This window comes from Papio anubis, chromosome 7 (genome assembly GCF_008728515.1).
Source record: "Papio anubis isolate 15944 chromosome 7, Panubis1.0, whole genome shotgun sequence".
NCBI classification, from domain to species: Eukaryota; Metazoa; Chordata; class Mammalia; order Primates; family Cercopithecidae; genus Papio; species Papio anubis.
The window spans coordinates 25,809,169-25,825,856 of NC_044982.1; the positions used below are offsets into that span (position 1 = coordinate 25,809,169).

General features: G+C 35.0%; 1 protein-coding gene across 16 annotated transcripts in view; it reads left to right on the forward strand.

Moving 5' to 3' along the window:
• Window positions 1–16,688, forward strand: part of CEP128 (centrosomal protein 128) — a 449,960-nt gene that overhangs the window by 81,998 nt on the left and 351,274 nt on the right. For all 16 annotated transcript variants that reach the window (XM_021941917.2, XM_021941915.2, XM_021941920.2 and 13 more), the window contains one exon: window positions 2,397–2,513. In XM_021941917.2, coding sequence (XP_021797609.2) covers window positions 2,397–2,513 — 117 coding nt within the window. The remainder of the gene's footprint in view (window positions 1–2,396; window positions 2,514–16,688) is intronic.

Below are 16,688 nucleotides of genomic sequence, written 5' to 3' on the forward strand. Positions count from 1 at the left end.
CGTATATACACCCAATGGAGTATTGTTCAATTTTTAAAAAGAAGGAAATTCTGTCATTTGCAACAATAAATGGATGAACCTGAAGGACATTATTCTAAATGAAGTAAGGCAGATACAAAAATAAAATACTTCATTATTTCACTTAAATGTGGACTCTAAAAAGTCTAGTTCGTAGAAGCAGAGAATGGAATGGTGGTTGCTAGGGAAAGGACAGAGTTGGGAGGGGTCAGGAAAGTAGTACAAAGTTTTCCTTATGTAGGATGAATAAGTTCTAGAGAGCTAATGTGCAGAATGGTGACTATAGTATTGGCAAAAATAATGTTAGCTAAGTAAAGTGATAGATATGTTAATTAGCTTGACTATAGTTATTTCACAATGTATATGTATATTAATACATGAAATTATGTTTCAATAAAACTTTTACTTAGAAGGAATCAAAGGCTGGGCGCGGTGCTACGCCTGTAATCCCAGCTCTTTGGGAGGCCAAGGCCGGTGGATCACTTGAGGTCAGGAATTCAAGACCATCCTGGCCAATGTGGGGAAACAACATGTCTCCTAAAAATACAAATATTAGCCAGGCGTGTTGGCAGGTGCCTGTAATCCCAGGTACTAGGGAGACTGAGGCAGGAGAATTGCTTGAATTCGGGAAGCGGAGATTGCGGTGAGCTGAGATCACGCCACTGCACTCCAGCCTGGGTGACAGAGTGAGACTGTCTCAAAAAAAAAAAAAAAAAAAAAAAAAATTGAGAAACAATCTTCCAAATATAGTAACTCTGTATCATCACATGTATTAGCTATGGTAGCAAAGTTGCTGATGTCTAAATACTTTTGGATATTGATTTCAGTATGTGGTTACTTGGACTGCTTTAATTTTGATAGGATTCTATAAGAACAGCCTTCTTTTCTGAAATATAGAAGTCATTTAACTCTTTGAATTTAATCAGAGAAATTTTAACTACTCATCTATTGTCAGTCTTCAATAGATAGCAAGCTATTTGAAGGCAGAGGCTGGGGATACAGTATAAATCTGAACTCCCCCAGAACTTAACTACTAATAGCCTACTGTTGACAGGAAGCATTGACAATAACATAGTCAATTAACACATATTTTGTATATGTATTGTATATTGTATTCTTACAATAAAGTAAACTAAAGGAAAGGGTTATTAAGAAAATTATAAGGAAGATAAAATATATTTGTCATTCATTAGGTAGAAGTTGATCATCGTAAAGTTATTCTGCCTTCAAGTTGAGCAGGCTGAGGAGGAATTGGTCTTGCTCTCTCAGCAGTGGTAGTGGCAGAAGAAAATCCGCTTATAAGTAGACCTTTGCAGTTAAAATCCCTGTTGTTCAAGAGTAAACTAAACTTTTGCTCACCTAAGTAAACTTATGTTTATCTATTTATTTTTTAAAAACTTGATTGAGCTATAATGCACCATAAAATTAATGCTTTAAGTGTACAATTTAATAACTTTTTTCTTTCGTACATTTACTGAGTTATCCAGCCACCTCCCTAATTCAGTTTAGAACATTTACATGACCCCAGTAAGGTTCCTTGTCAGACTTTTCTTGATTCTTTCTCGTATAAATAATTGGTGACAAAAGATTTCTTATAACAGAGCTGTGTTTATTGCTTCTCTTATATGAATACAAATGTCTTCCATATCCTTCTGTACGAAATATAGACATTGTCAATAGTGTAAATTTTATTTAGTGGGCTGTATAATGAAATACATGAGATGTGTTTGAATTTATGCAACTTTTAGTAAGGAAAATTTTGTGTCAGAGAGAAAAATTCTTTCATGTTTATTTTAGAGAGTCCCAATTAAACATTTTCAGTTTGACTTTAGTTTTTGATCTTTTATAGCTTGTTTTATTTTTAGCAGATCACAGTAGAAAAGATTGACAAGCTAATGTAAAGCCCTCTTAATTATTCACTGCAAATAAACATCAGTACCTTCATAGGCAGGTCATTCTCATGGATAATAAAAGTAGAAAAGAACTAATTAGATCGAACAATTTATCATTAATTGGCCAACAAATGCAATTTTTAGCATAATTGGTATTTTCATTCTAACTCACCAGAGGGCACTCTTTTCTAGTGTATTGCTTTTAACTCTGATCTACTGAATATTATCTCATACCTCAAAAAATTTGAGCCAGTTATTGGGATCCAGATGTAGATCATTTGGAGATCAATGATGACTTTCTTTTCTAACTTTCAATAAGTTTTTTGGCCAGCTATTTCATTTTAGTGTCATTAGACAGGGCTTTGCAAACAAAACAGTCTTAAATGCTTTAAGCAGTAGTGTATCTGCTATAAAACTATCTTCTCAATTTAGTCTGTTTTGCTTGCTAGCTCTATAATGCTGCTGTTTCTCTGAATTCTTATTAAGGTTTCAGATCGGGTGGAGCGGCGGCTTCAGGAACTAGAGAGAGAGATGCGCACAGAAAGGGCGCTGGTGGAAAGACGCCAGGATCAACTGGGACTCATGTCCCTGCAGCTACAGGAGGTTTGTGAAAAGCACTTTCATGGAATGTAAATCTTGAATTTGGATATTTATTTAGCCATGTTAAAATGGTTATTGCATGTGACAGTATAATTCAACCCATCTGAGAAGTATTAATATCACATATTGGTTGTAGTTCAGTGTGTAGAATCAGACCTCCCTGGTTTCATACTTGCTGTCCATGTGACGTTAGTTGGGCAAGTTTCTTAACTTCTCTAGGCGCTAGTTTTGTCTGTGGAAAATGGAAATAATAATACTATTGACCTAATTAGAATAGTGCAAGGATAAATGAATTAATGCCAGTAAAGCTCTTAACATACTGTCTGTCATATGCTCAGAAAATGTTAACTGAAAGTATAATTATTCTGATTAATTTTTCTGGGCATAGACTAGACCAGGGATCATCAAACGATGGCTCACAGGTCCAATCTGGCCCATCGTCTATTTCTGTAAATAGTTTTATTGGAGCACAACCACTCCTATTCATTTATATATTGTCTGTTGGTGCTTTTGTGACACAGTGGCAGAGTTGAGTAGTTGTAGCCCACAAGAATATATGGCCCACAAGGTTTAAAGTATTGGCAGGTTGGCCCTTTACAGAAAAAGTTTGACAACTCCTGAATTAGGTTATTATCAAACCAATTTAAAATGGAGAATAGTTACCCTTTAGGTACTCTTTTTAATGTGAAATTTCAGACATAGATAAAGTTGAAAATTTAGAATAAAGAATTTCTGTATAACCTTTACCTAGATTCCCTTATTATTCATATTTTACCAGACTTGTTTCATCATTTATTCTAGATACATCCACATATATGTAATTTTTTTGTGAAACATTTTTAATTTGCAGACATGATATACATACTTATCTGTGAATCTTAAAGTCAACTGATTAAAAAATAAATTGTTTTTCATCTAAATAATTTGATATGTATGTTTTCTTTTGCAGTTACAGTATAACAATCAAAATTAGGAAATTGAAGTCAATAAAATACTATGGCTTAATCTATACATTTTATTCAAATTTTGCTACTACAGTAGTGTCCTTTCCTGATCCAGGATAAAATATAGGTTCACACATAGCATTTAGTTGTCATGTCTCTTTAGTTTCCTTTAATCTGGAACGGTTTTTCAGTCATCATGAGTGATGACTTCTCAGGGTGTAAACAATTTATTTTGTAGAATGGCTTTCATTTTGGGTTTCTTGATGTTTGTTCATGACTAGATTCAGATGATGGACTTTTGGCTTGAAACTTAGATAACTGGAGTTATGTCCTTCCCATAGTGTCATCTTAGGAGTCATAGAATGTTGGTTTGTTACATTACTGGTGAAAACTGAACACTTGGCTATCGTGTTGCCTACCGGGTGGGTTTATCCACTGTAAAGTTACAATTGTTCTCTTAAAATTATCTATTTTATAGGATAACTCTTTGGGACTTCAACATATCCTGTTTCTATTGTACTTTTGCTCACTAATTTTAGCATCTATTATTGACTCATCTGAAACAATTACTACTATAAGTAGTGCCAGATAGTGATTTAATATGATTCGTTCTACATTTATAGAATCCTACTGTAAGAAAGAACTTTTTATTATGTGCACTCATGGATTCTTATTTTATTATATTGGTTATATTTTGTGACTATCATTTATAATTTTAATTTGTTGAAATTCCCTTTAAATGTGTCTTTGGTCTATACATAAAATATAAAAAGTAGAAACAACAAGAAACCCAAAAGATTCAAAACAAATGGAAATTCTTTTCATTTATGAAATGATTTTTCTAAGAGTTCTAAAAATACACTTGTGTGTGCTTGTAGATCGTTAACCTTTATTAATCGACAGATTTTTAAAAAGTTTTTTTTTCCACTGTTAATTGAAAATTAGGAACAAAAATTGAAACACTGAAATTTAATGTAAGCTGATAGAAAAATCTGCTTTTGTTTTCTGAAATTCCGTTTCCTTCCATTTCACAAAAGAAGGCATACCCTTGTAAGTTGGTAATTACTTTGAAGAGGATATGTTGTTGAATAATTAGATACAGCATGTGGGTAGGCTTTTTTTTTTTAACCTTGATTTTTATACATTTGTTCTCAAAGCAAATTACATCTGGTGAGCATAAGAATAGTACTAAAGAGACAATTGTTCTTTTCTGCAAGAGAAAATTAGAGAAATTTTCTGTACTTATTTTCTTCTCTCTTTGCAGAATGCACAAAATTACAAAGAAAGAGGGAGCGAAAGATTGCTTCCCACCCCTTTTCTTAAGACACCAGAGCCTGGGTATTTGCATTGTAATTGTCAATTTGACTAAAAGCTTCAGCTGTGATTTGGAATTCCATCTCTGACAATACAATAGGAGATCACTATTGATGAGAACTGTTTAATTTCATATTTTGTCATTTTAATATAAGCAGTGACCTATACATTTTTACAAAGCAGTTTTAGATTATAAACAGTAGTGGAAACTAGGAAAGATTAAGCTGATGTATTTTCCTGCTCCCATGTTAAATGGCTTAGACTGTTCTGGAAAGGTCATGTTTAAGGAGAGGAAACACTTTCCCTTCTTTTTGATTATTAAAAATACTTATGGAAATTCCTATACCATATGATAATAGTAATCGATGCATTTTTTTTCCTGTTTATGGTGAGAAATTAAATCCATAGATGAGCAGGTGGGCCTGAACTTTTAGCCACTGTGCTCTTTTGCCTTCTTAAAATGTATCTTCCAATGTTAATGAAAAATATGACATTTAAAACTTAAGACATTAAGAGTTTTCATTTGAAATTACAGGATGCAGAGATTTGAAGGTATAGTATATTACAGGGAGGCGGTCTGTGGTTTCGGCAAAAACCTGCTGCTTTTTAGTTATCTCATGGGTCCTTAGGTCCTCAGAGCTTTACCTCTCCCCATTTAATGAAAAAGCACGTTGTTAATCATTGGAAATTGATCAAGGGAAAGCCATTTTCCTTTTCTTTAGAGTTTTTAAAGAATTGTTCACTCATTTCTGTTTCTTATCCTGATTTGAACAAAAGGGCCATGAATGCCCAGGAATCCACTTCCTTTTTTGAGCCTCAACTACTCATGTGCTATTGAAGTCACATGAATGCTGGGTTTTCTTTATTTAGTAAGGACCTTCATATCTTGTATTTTAAACAACCTGGTTTGGTATCTCATAGAAGTCTCTTCTTTAAGAGAGATGAGTATTTTATATGAGATGTGTGACAATACTATTCTTTTAATATTATCTTTTTAAAATTGTAGATGATACTTTGAACTTTACTAAATCAATTCAAGTTTTTTTTTGTTTTGAGGCAGGGCCACTCTATTGCCCAGGAGTGCCATGGCATGATCTCGGCTCACTACGGCCTTGAATTCCTGGGTTCAAGAGATTCTGCCACCTCAGCCTCCCTTGTAGCTGAGACTACAGGCAGGTGCCACCATGACAAGCTGATTTTTTTTTTGGTTGTATTTTGGGTAGAGACGGAGTTTTACCATGTTGCCCAGGCTGGTCTCAAACTCCTGACCTCAAGTGATTTGCCTGCCTTGGCCTCTCAAAGTGCTGGGATTACAGGAGGGAGCCACCATGCCTGACCTAAATTCAAGTGTTGTTAAACCTATACCCGTCAGCCTTTTCTATGTACACAGTCAAGTATGTAACATTGAGGTAAATTATCTCACTATAAACTCTTTTGATGAGGTGCTTGATAGTATCCTAGCTTTGATTGGTTAGTTTAGTGGAGTAGGGGTAGGCTTGGTGGGTGCTAGTGTTGAGAAAGGGGTATTTAGACTGTAAACACAAGCTAAAACCACTTTTTTGCAGGTCCAATATTTACATAAAATCCTAGATAAAAATTTAAACTCCTGATTTGCATCCTGAAAATTCCCGACTCATTTTTTTACTGGCTGTTTCATATACATTGAATATTATTTCTTCATCTTGAGTGGAATTACTTAAAATGAAAAACATGTCTGGGCATGGTGGCTCATGCCTATAATTCCAGCACTTCGGGAGGCCGAGGTGGGCAGATCACTTGAGGCCAGGAGTTTGAGACCAGCCTGTCCAACATGGTGAAATCCTGTCTCTACTAAAAATACAAAAAAAAAAAAAAAAAAAGAAAAAAAAATTAGTGTGGTGGCGCACACCTGTAATCCCAGCCACCCGGGAGTCTGAGGCAAGAGAATCACTTTAACTTGGGAGGCAGAGGTTGTAGGGAGCTGGAATTGTACCACTGCACTCCAGCCTGGGTGACAGAGTGAGACCCTGTCTCAAAAAAAAAAAAAAGAAAAAGAAAAGAAAAACATGAGATAAATGCTGGACACACACACACACACACATGCACACACGCACACTCTTCAGAGCATTTTTTTTGAGGCAGGGTCACACTCGCCCAGACTGGAGTGCAGTGGTGTGATCATGGCCCACTCAGTCTCACCCTCCCAGGCTCAAGTCATCCTTCTACCTCAGCTTCCCAAGCAGCTAGAACTACAGGGCACACTATTACACCCAGCTAATTTTTGTATTTTTTGTGAAGACAGGTTTCGCCATGTTGCCCAGACTGATCTCAGACCCCTGGACTCAAGTGATCCGCCTGTCTCAGCCTCCCAACCTGCTGGGATTACAGGTGTGAGCCACTATGCCTGGCCCTCTTCCGAGCATTTTACAGCATATTAAGTCACTAGTTTCTCCCTTATCTGCATCAACCATATTCTATGCTTACATATGATCTAGATGCCTTAAAATTAAAGGATGTCTCATGGGGAAGTCTGTGGGATAGGCAAGGGCATGGATTCTTAAAAGACGATGGTGAAGATGAAGTGAGAAATTAAGTGTTTAAGATAGGAGCTCAGCTCAGTGGCTTTTAGTCTGTTCTGAGGGACAACCGGGTTATGTGAAGCTCATCCATAAAATAAGGCCATATGAAGAAACATTAATCGATACTTTTTTTCCAACATTTTTTTTCACTTTTTTTTTTTTTGAAAAACCTAATGATGAAGTAGCTATTCATTTTTGTCCAGAAATGTAATTGTGACCCCAGAGATGCTGAGTAATACAGATATCACCTAAGAAAAGCCTCAGGTACCCTTTATTAATGTATTTAGTTTGGACTCATTAAGGGAGAAGCTTCCATGAAACCTAGGATATTTTTCTAATGTGTTCTTAATAGCTTTTGCGTCTCCCTTGAGGCTTCTGTGATATTTCGAGTATCACACAGCAGGGGAGAATCTAGTCAGGCAAATATTCTAACCTGGCTTCATTTACCCCTTTTCCTGCACTTCTTTTCCACACTCCCCTACTTTGTTTGGAGTCGGGGAGGCCTTTCCAAGACTGGCAGATCTTGGACTCACCTTTATTTACCTTTTCAGGGTTCAACTGTAAAACTTTCGTTTGATCATTCACTTTGCCTCCCTCTTGTTTTCATAACCAGTGCCCCCTTTTTTTGTAGTCATCGCCTACATTTTTGCATAGAGTTACTCATATTCATATTTTGCATACAGTTATTCCTAAGTTTTTCTTTCCTATGATATTGTTAGATGTTTTAAATGCCCATTAAAATCACCCTCACGTTGATCATCCCAGCAGCCTCTCTAATCTTTGAGAAAGACCAATAGATTTTATAAGTAAATGAGAGTTTAAAAGTCAAACACAATCCTGTGGGAAGCAGGAGGAATACTCAGAGGATGTACTTTATTGTTCTTTTTCTTAGGACATAAGCTCTAGAATTGAGTCCTTGGGCAGGACTGTGTGAGCCCCATGGAGTTCGGTAGGCAGAGAGTAACACAGGCAGGGCCTCAGAGCCCTCAAACCACAAAGAGGCTGAAAGCACTATCACAACAGGACAACCACACATGTACTACTTCGTTGGAAAATGCGTGTAGCAAGTGAAAATCCTAAAACTCCTACTCCAGTGTTTATTCTTCACGGGGTAAAGTTGTGTGTGTGGTATAAATCGGGGCTTATTTTGAGCCACACGTTTTATTCTTTTAACCAACTCTAATGCCACTGACTATTTTTCCTCTTTTGTAAAGATGGCATTTTTTTTTTTTTTTCATCTCACCGTCCGGTTTCTGGTAATACATATTATGTGAGAGTTTTGTCCCCGATTATTTATGTTACTGATTCTTGATATGTTGTCTCTTTTTATTTTACCTGTTTTGAACACTTTGCATTTCTAGTATTTGAAGATAACACTTACTAAATATTTGTTTAATACATTAAGTAGTGACCATATTAATACACTGTTTTGGTCCTATGTTTAACTAGGTTTATTTCTCACGTAGTTCTTTTAACATTTCATTATTAAATATTTAGTATAAAAAGCATTTTTTAATATAACTAAATGTGATCATATGAAATATTCAAACATTCTCTTACAATACAGGCTTATTTATTTATTTACATGGCTGATTTTTTCCTATATCTCTTCCAACTCTGTCCTTTCATCATGAACCACTTCTTTTATCCCCTAAAAAAAGAAACTAGTGTTGATGGCCTGGAAGGTATCCCTTTATATTTTTCTGTTTGTTTTATATACCTTTGCATATATGGGGACTTTTTGGTCATGTATTCATTTTTAGAAAATGAGATCACATTTTGTATACATTTCTGCTTCTTGCTTTTTCCTTTTTTTTACCAGTGCTTTCTGGAAATTCATCCAACTATCTGATGTGGTTCCAATGTAATCTTTTATTGCCATTGGTAGATCTTATTTTTCCAGAGGTTCTGAAACTGCATCTTGTTCTGCCAGCAATGATTGAGTGTAGCTCTTTCCCCCACATTCTTACCGGAAGTAGTGGTTATAATTCTTTAAGTTTTTGCCACCTGATGAGTATAAATTGTTAACTCATTTTTATGTTTATTTGCATTTCTCTAGTGAATTTGAGTGTCTATTCACACATCTCTTGGCAGTTTGCATTTGTGCTTACATAGAATGCCTATGTATGACTTTTGCTCATTTTAAAATATTGAATCATTTGGGATTTCTCTCTTTCCTCCGGAGATTTTTTTTTTTTTTTTTAATAGGAGAGAGGAAGGAATCTAATTCACTTTTTATATGACTCATCAGTTGCTTCAGCAGCATTTTTGAATAAAAATTGGTTATTTCCACTCTAATTTAAATGCCACATCTGTTGTATATCTAGTTTCCTACAATATCTGTCTGGTCTCTACATGCTTTGCCATTGATTTGCTTGTCAATCCCTATACTAATATCACTCTTTCTTAATGATTATAGGTTTTATTATCTTTTGGTAAATAATAATGAAAATCTCTTGTCCTATTCCATGAAAAATCATGCTGGCATTTTGATTACGATTGTATTAAGTACAGACTAATTTAAAGAGAAGGTCTTTTCTAATATTTTCCAATAATGTTTTATAACTGTCTGTATAAATTTCTTAGATCTCTTTTGTTAAGACTTATTCTTAGGTACTTATGGCTTTTCTTTCTATTTGAAATGGGATTTTAAAAAAAATTGCATCTCTAATTGGTTATTTATTGTATACAGGGGTACAACTGGCTTTATATGTGGTTCTTGTATCCAACAATTTTGCCCAATGCCCTTATTAGTTCTTATAATTTCTTAATAGCTTTACTGACATGCTATCTTAGTGTATAGATAATCATATCATTTGAAATTAAAGGCAATTTAGTCTCTTTCTTTATAATTCTTTTCTTTTCTTTTTTTTTTTTTAATCTTATTACACTGGTTAGAACCTGAAGTCTAATATTGAATGGAAGCAAAGATAGCAAGAATTCTGTGTTACTTCCATATTATCTTAAGTGTTAAATGCTGTTGTGTGGTATTTGCCCTGACTTTTTAGTGCTAGCCTTTGTCACATTAAGAACATTGCCTTCTATTCCTAGGTTGCCAAGAGATGTTTGTTGTTATTTATTTATTTTAAAAATCATGAATGGGTTGTGAAATTTTTCAAATATTCTTGCTGTGCACTTAACTTTGGATATTTAAATATATTGATTTAAATATGGTTGATTCCATCAATAGATATTGAGCCCTCCTTGCATTCCTGAGAACTTTATTTGATTATAATGTTTTGTTTTTTTAATACATTGCTGAATTAATTTGCTATTTTTTTCTTAGGATTTTTATATGTGTGTTTATGATTGAGAGCAGTTTTCCTTGCACTGACGTTTTTGGTTTTAGAAGCATAGTTACATTAGTCTCATAAAATGAATTAGGTGGAAACCTTCTTCTCCTATTTTGTGGTTTAGTTTTGTGTAAGAGAGGGATTATTTCTTGAATGTTTGTTGAAACTTTGTGCCTGTTATCTTTTTGATGCAGCAGATTCCTAATTTTTTAAATGTTTATTGGCTTGTATAGCCTGTTTATTAAGTCAATTTGGTAATTCATGTTTAATGTCTTGCTAGAAATAGTATTATTTTATTAGTTTTCTTTTTGACTGGCTTTGTTTATTGCTTCATTAACTTCTGCTCTTAACTCTGTTACTCTTTCTTTCTCTTCATCTAAAGGATTATTCTGTTTTATTTTTTAGGCTTGAAAATTGAATGCTTGATTGATTTTTCTGTTTTTTAAACTAAGTAATGAAAATTTAGCCAAATTACCATATGCTTTGTTATACTTTTATGGTAGTTTTTTTTCAAAGTCTTTTATAATTTGTTACAATTTTCTCTATAATTCAAGACTTATTTAAGAATGTCTTTTGGGGCCGGGCGCGGTGGCTCAAGCCTGTAATCCCAGCACTTTGGGAGGCCGAGACGGGCGGATCACGAGGTCAGGAGATCGAGACCATCCTGGCTAACACGGTGAAACCCCGTCTCTACTAAAAAATACAAAAAACTAGCCGGGCAAGGTGGCGGGCGCCTGTAGTCCCAGCTACTCGGGAGGCTGAGGCAGGAGAATGGCGTGAACCCGGGAGGCGGAGCTTGCAGTGAGCTGAGATCCGGCCACTGCACTCCAGCCTGGGCGGCAGAGCGAGACTCGGTCTCAAAAAAAAAAAAAAAAAAAAAAAAGAATGTCTTTTGGTATTTTCAGAAATGTATATATGCTTATTTTTAAATTCTTTATTGTTTTTAATTTAATTCCTTTGAAAGTTGTTGAAACTTCTATTTTGACCTAAGTCTATGATCAATTTTTTGTAAGTACTCCAGAGTAAGAAACACACATTTTTCTGTGTTTTGGATGCAGAATTTTATGTGCTTGTACATGTTGTACATGCATACATACACACATATACATTTAATAGGTCATTTGTGAATTTTTTGTTCTGTTCTTCTGTTTTCTTAGTAAATATATCAGTCTAAAGCTTCTCATTATTATAAAGATTATCAGTTTCTCCCTGTGATTTGTGTCAGTTTTCTTTTATCTGTTTTGTGCGTGTGGTATCTCGTGTATAATTAAATTACTTCTTGGTCAATTATTTAAAAAATATTACCTGCTGTGCCTCTTGATTTTAACATTCTTAAGATTACTTTATTCATGGCATATCATTTTCCCTCTTTAATCTTTCCTTAGTATTTCCATTTTTCCTTGTTTCTTACAAAATACCTTATTGCTTAAGTTAAAAATAACTTTATCTTGTAAATTAATGGTTACTTTAGTCATTTTATAATTTCTGTGATTATTGGAATATTTTAAAGTGTTTTTATCATCTTATTTTTTTTTAACTTCTCTTTTTGTTTCTTTTTCCCATTTCTATTTGGAATGGAATATATTATATATTCATTTTGATACTTTGTTTGCTTTGGAGCTGTAGATTATATTTCTGTTCTTTTGATAGCTGTTCTAAAATTTTAAACATATAGTACTTACTAGTCTAAGATATCTATGTTCCAGCTACATTGTATTTGTCTCAGTGTCTTACTGGAACATTTTTCTTCTGACTCACTGGAACATTTTTCTTCTGACTCGGTATAACCTCTCCCTTCTCATTCCTCATGCTCAATTGTCACATCTTTAGGGAAAACTTTCCTGTTCCTCCTCCCCTTCTAAAATCACCCCTTCAGCTCCATTGCTCACTATCATGTATCATATTACTCTATTTTTAAAAATAGCATTTAACACAAACTCTAATTATTGTTTGTGTACTTGTGCTATTATATGCCTTTGCCAAAGAATGTAGACTCCATTGGAGGGGCTTTGTGCGTCGCGTTTACCCTGGTTTCTGCAACATGTAGTACAGTGTTTATCACACAGAGCTCACTGAACAGGTGCTAAGGAAATTGATGTTTCCAAATGTAAATGATTGTTCAGCTGCATATAACATTCTTGATAAATTTCACTCCAAGAGTTTTATACCTTGTGCTACTCTACTGCTCTCATTCCTGAAGACAGAAAGTAAAAGTTAAACAATTTTAACTTATTTGAAGTTTAATTATATAGTAGTTACAATCATATAATCAAAATTCCATAAACATTCTTCAAGAATTCAATCGTAGTTAAATTAAACATAATTCAACTCTATAAAAATAACGTTTCCGTACAGTGGGTTGCTGGTTTTCAAACTATACTGACAACTTAATAAAGACAGCTGGATTTTTGATATCTTTGTGTTTAACAAAGTTTGAAAAAGAAATTTAGAATGGAGATGCCCAGATACATGCACTGTACATGTAGGCCTCTTTGAAATATTAATTATGGATTTCTGAAGAGTGTTAATATAGCTGTGTGAGCGTGGATAAACTGACACTTCATGGAACTGTTTCCTTTGTAAGTTGACAGCAAATGCTGATTGACTTTTGTTTTGAGACACTGCAAATAATGGACAGAAAGAATTTTTAAAGAGACTTTGCAGATACAATCCTTTTTATGGTGTGTTTTTCTGAATGCTTGTAAGGGCAAGCTCTTTTAATTTAGGTTTTCACATAATTTGCGTTAAATGTTTTAAATAAATTGATACAAGTCATAGAATACTTGATAGGGAATTACTACGTGTTTTGACCACTAGTCGTCAGTATTGAACCATTAATTGTGACGTAGTAGGCAGTGTTTATTAAAGTTGGCCAAGTTTATTGAAAAACAATTATTTACAGTGTATACTCTCAACTCTTAGGGCTTTCTGAAAGTGTACTTGGCACTAGCCTCACAAATGAAAAAAATCTAATTATTTAACTATCCGTTATTAAAAATTTAAATTTGAAACGGTGTTACTCTCCACTGTTAAAAAGTATGACACATTGTGTGTTTTATGTGAAGACACCTGCTGTATTTATCGTGAAAACTGTCGTTTCTGTGCCTTTGTATTATAGTTTCATGCTTCCTCTTCAGGGTTACAGGTTTTTCCCTTCTTCCTCCTTCCCTCCCTCCCTCTATGGAAGAAAACTATTTATATCTAATAAAACAGGTTATAATTTGATATGAGCATTTATTTCACGAGAATCATATATTCCCATTCCCTTTTCCACTTTTAATATTTCGAAGCTGTGCATGCAGAATTTTCCAAAAGATGCTTTCTCTAAATATTCATCTTATATAGACCTAAACCTCTTTCTCCTAATTATTATTTTCTTGTTTTTGCTGGTGATTTCCTTTTGTACACTGTTGTCCACCACCCAATTGTATTTATTTTCTATTGGTGTTCTGTCGGATAGTTTATCCAACAGATAGAATATCCTTTGCCTGTTTTTTTCTTTAGTTGTTAGAAAAGCATTTTTTATAGCTCTCATGACTCATTGCATTTCTAGTTAATTTGTATTTCTATTAAGTACCCCAAATCCCTTTTTACAAAATATTAAAGTTGTGGTATTAATTATTTATTGCTCAAAAAACGAGTAACTGTTAAGGTTATTTCTAATATACGTTTGTCCATACGTGGTCAAGTATTAGGATAGTATTTAGAACTATAACCTTATTATCTCATCATTTAATGGATCTTGTATGGTTATGAGAAAAAGTTACAGTTTTATGTTTATTATGCGAGAATGAGATCCTGAAGCTTTCCACACCAGTGTTAGTCTTGGATGGGGAATCAAGTTACAGTGATGCTGTGATTCAAAGCCACAAAGTGTGGGCGAACTTGGGTCTCTGGAGCTCCCAGTTTCCAGTTCTTTCTCCTCCTGACCTGTGAACTTGTTTGGAAGGTGTAAAATCTTACCCTTTTTGTGTGGTTTATTGAAATAAGTAGCTCATGTATTTCTTCTTAAACATTTGGATAACCATCTTGATAAAATAATTTGTTTTATATTTTAAAACCTTTATATGTTTCCTTTATGTCCTTGCCTCTCCTTTTCTCCTGTTCTATACACCAAGTCTATCATTAAATTTTGTCAGCTCTATTTTAAAAATATTTTTTTAAATTGGAAACTATTCATCTCCTACCACTACATCTCCTCTCTTGCTCGGGCTAATGCCATAGCCTCCTTGCTTCCATTCTTACCTCCTTGTGATCTTTTACAGAATCAGATAATGTCACATCTTTCTTCAAGACCCTTCAATGGTTTCTTTTCTTTTTTTTTGAGACAGTCTCACTCTGTTGCCCAGGCTAGAGTGCAGTGGCATGATCTTGGCTCACTGCAGCCACCACCTCCCGGGTTCAAGTGATTCTTATGCCTCAGCCTCCCGAGTATCTGGGATTACAGGCATGTGCCACAATGTCCGGCTAATCAATGGTTTATTTATAGAAATAGAGCCCCTCTGATCTGGTTTCTGAATTCCCCTCACCCTAATTTTCTTTCTTTCCTCCTTTTTTTTTTTTTTTTGAGATGTAGTCTCCTTCTGTCTCCCAGGCTGGAGTGCAGTGGCACAATCTTGGCTCACTGCAGCCTCTGCCTCCTGGGTTCAAGCGATTCTCTGCCTCAGCCTCCTGAGTAGTTGGAAATACAGGCACGCACCACAACACCCAGCTGATTTTTTTTTGTATTTTAAGTAGAGATGGAGTTTCATCATGTTGACCAGGCTGGTCTCAAACTCCTGGCCTCAAGTGTTTCTCCCACCTTGGCCTCTCAAAGTGCTGGGATTAAAGGCGTGAGCCACCACGCCTAGCCCCTAATTTTCTATCGTTGTTCTTCTTGCCAACTGTAGGCCAACCATCCTGGCCGTCTTGCTTTTCCATGGATATACCAGGTACCTCCTCCTCCTGGACATTTGCACTTTCTGTTCCCACAGCTAAGAATTTTCAGCTCTGAAACAATTGTACAGTTTGTACCCTCATGTTCAGAACTCTACTTCAGAAAGCCCTTATTGACTATCATAGATAAAATACTCCTTCACTGCTGAGCCCGTTGCACTGTTGTATGTTTTCTTAACACTTTCGTTATCTGTCAACCGTCTGTCCCCTTGACCAGAATGCAGGCTTTATGAAGGTAGGGACTTACCTGTTTTGCTCGTTGCTGTATCCCCAGTACCAAGACCAGTGCTTAGCATAGAGTAGGGGCTCAGTAAGTGTTTCTTGAAGGAATGAATGAATAAATATTGCATACTATATAGTAACTATTTATTCAGTAAAATATTCATTTGGCCAATACTATCATGTACCTAATATAATTCAGGTACTGTGCTGGGGACTAGGGATTTAAAGATACCTAAAATACTGTCTCACCTTTTAGGGACTCCTAGTTTAGTTGAGGAAATAGAGATATTAACTGTCATTGTAATGCAGTAAGGGCATTATTCCACATTTGTGTAGTCTACAGAATATCTCAGAGGGGAAATAATTACCTCTACATGGCCCCTTGGGAAAAGTTTGGGTGAGAGAGGTGGCATTTTTGCTAAGACTGTGTTTTTACATTATTTTAGGAAATTCTTTATGAATGTGATTCTGCCCCATTGCTTGTTGTTACATGTCAAGCACTTTACCAGTCAATGGCTGAAACACTTACATAAATTTTGACTATCATTTTGATTCAAACTATTGCTCTTCGTCCTATCATCATACATCATGCTAATTATTTTCTTCTTTGTATTTGTTACTTGTGGTAACAAATAACAATTTTTTTCTTTGCAAGGATGAAATAAACACTGTTCTCTGTTCTCTATAAGACTGTGAGAGAGCCATTAATGTCAACATGATGATAAAAAGGAAATGGATGGTGAAGAACGATTGACTATTATAGGATTTAGTTTTCAAAGGCGTTTGAATGCTATTTGACACAGCTTGAAACATGCAGGTCTGAGATACATCATGCTCTTCAGTCGCCTTTTTAGTCTTTTTCTTGATTTCCATCCTTGCCCCCTTATTCCACCTCTTACAGATGACACTAAA